This window comes from Sceloporus undulatus, chromosome 1 (genome assembly GCF_019175285.1).
Source record: "Sceloporus undulatus isolate JIND9_A2432 ecotype Alabama chromosome 1, SceUnd_v1.1, whole genome shotgun sequence".
Lineage (NCBI taxonomy): Eukaryota > Metazoa > Chordata > Lepidosauria > Squamata > Phrynosomatidae > Sceloporus > Sceloporus undulatus.
Window position 1 is genome coordinate 148,553,127 of NC_056522.1, and position 2,321 is coordinate 148,555,447.

At 39.2% G+C, this 2,321-nt stretch overlaps 1 protein-coding gene across 1 annotated transcript; it reads right to left on the reverse strand.

Annotated features, from left to right (window-relative positions):
• Nucleotides 1-313: 313 nt before the first annotated feature.
• Nucleotides 314-742, reverse strand: LOC121919289 (fatty acid-binding protein 5-like). The gene has a single exon (XM_042445744.1). The coding sequence runs from the start codon at nt 719-721 to the stop codon at nt 314-316; it is 408 nt and encodes a 135-aa protein (XP_042301678.1). The 5' UTR covers nt 722-742.
• Between the last annotated feature and the right edge of the window lie 1,579 nt (nt 743-2,321).

The window sequence follows — 2,321 nt, forward strand, 5'->3', positions numbered from 1 at the left end:
ATCCTTTTTGAATTGTGGTGCCCAGAACTGGACACAGTATTCCAGGTGAGGCCTGACCAAAAGCAGAATGTATTTACATAGTCATAATTTCATATGTTTTTTTTTTAAATGAAATTCTCAGCTTTAATAGTTTTAGTAGTTACACCAAGAACTCAAAATTTAAGTGTATACAGTACTGACTTCCCAAAAATGCTTTTTAAAAAATAGGGTGGAGGGGAAAAAGAGATGGGAAATATGGAATGTTCACTAGTTTTGTTCCTGTAACTGAACTGTATGTCATTAAGCTCCCAATTAAAAATGGAAGCCTATGTCTTCATACTTGCTGGTACACCCGGATACATTTGACACCATTCATGACACATTCCATAACAAGTTTCCCATCAACTATATTTCTTGTTATCGTGTTCTTTTTGCCATCCCACTGCTGGTGCTGGGTCAATACATTGTTATCATCTAAGGTGATAAGGGTCTGAGTTTTCCGGCCATCTATCATATCTTCTTCAAACTTCTCCCCCAGTTTGAAGCTGAAATCTGATGTCTTGAAAGTGCTTTCTGTTTTCACCATATATTTATCTCCCTCCCTGCTGAAGGTGATGTCTGGCTTAGCCATGCTTCCCAGCTTCCTCATGGGCATGCTCACACCCAGTATTTTCATGTACTCACCAAAACCTTCGCTGAAGATGAGGCGCCATTTGCCTAGGAAGGCATCTGGGTTGGCCATGGCTGGTGCCTGGGATGGAGCAGCAAAGGAAGCCCAGGAGGAGGACAAGGTAGTGGGCATAATTTCATATGGTTAAAGTGAAAATTTGGTAAAATGTGATGCTTTTACCTGTAAAATGTAAAAATAATCACCCCACTCACACCATCTCATACAGGATTTTAAAGGGACACCAGTGAAAGCAAAAGCCCATTTCTGCCAAAACACAGATATTTAAGGAGCAAAGGTGTCACCTAGTGCGGTCCCCAACCCCTGAACCCCCTTGTGATGCCACTGGAATGTATACAGTAGCTTGAACTGTTAAATTTCTTCTCATGTTACTTTGAAAGGAATGGGAACCCCATCAGAAACAAGCAAATAGAAGAAGAAAACAGGTGGCAACCTAGAACATAATACGTTTAGCAATTTCAAACTCCCCCTGAGTTTATTTACTTTTTCTCCTTAGTCCATAGATCAACAATTGCAGGAAAAGGATTTTTGCCTGTGTAGATGACCAGACTGCTACTGCATTGCATCCCTGGTTCTGTTTCTCTAGGCTTTATATATCATTGCCTGGGGTTGGCTAAATCTTTTAATTTCTGTGGATCAGTCTATTTTATCTCTCTAGAGATAATCACTTCCCCAGATAATAATTTAATAGCATTTTAAAAGAACGTTAATATGTCTAACATGTCTTCTGAAAGGCTTGTGTAGTCTGATAAAATCAACATTTCGGTAAAGTAAAGGAAATAAAGGCTCCTGTATTTGACATTCTTTTCCTAGAAGCTTGATGAGGCTTGCTTTAGCCAAATACATTTTAGAATTTGTTAAGGCACATTGACTTTGCTGCCATTAAACTTTTCAGCTTTCTTGATCTAGCATCTAGCTTTCCTGGGTTTTCAAAAGAATCCCAATCTGTGCTTTCTACTTGGAAGAAAATTGCTTTCACACTTTGTAAAACTAATCAAAAATTCATTTTGCCACCCATCTAGTTTTGATTTGTATTGGTTTGCTCGGTACATTTTCCCATAAAGAAGCAATAATAGATTGGTTTTCAAACAACGCATCGTGTTATGAAGATTTTTTCCCCTTTGATAGTCAAGGCTGTTGTTTTTTTTCTCCTCTCTCATGGAGTGTCAGGATTCAACATTAAAAAAGGGGGTGTGGGGAAACTGGCCCTGCAGCCAGACATACAGAGATCAAACCAGTGAAGCTTTCCCTGGCATGAAAATAGGCAGTTAGGTGTTGCAGAACCCTTAACAAATTTTCATGTGACAGGTTGCTGCTATTGAAAACACAGTAGCAGAGGCACTATAAGAAACTGGCTACAAGGTCAGCTTTGTTTCCCTTAACGTTTTGCACTGCAGTTTTATGGGGCAAAATGTTTTGGCTAAGCTATTTGGTTCACCAGCTCTCAAAGCAACAGAACTATGCAACACTCTCAAAGTAACAAGAATCAATTCTCTGCAGCCTAACAATTTACAGTGTTGGACATATTTAGTCAAGAGTAAATCCTACTGATTTAGTGCGGCTTCCAATGAAGCAGGCAAAGTTAGGATTAAAGCCAATCCACAACTCACAATAAAGCAGCATAGCTCACAGTCACACTGTAAAGTCTTTCATT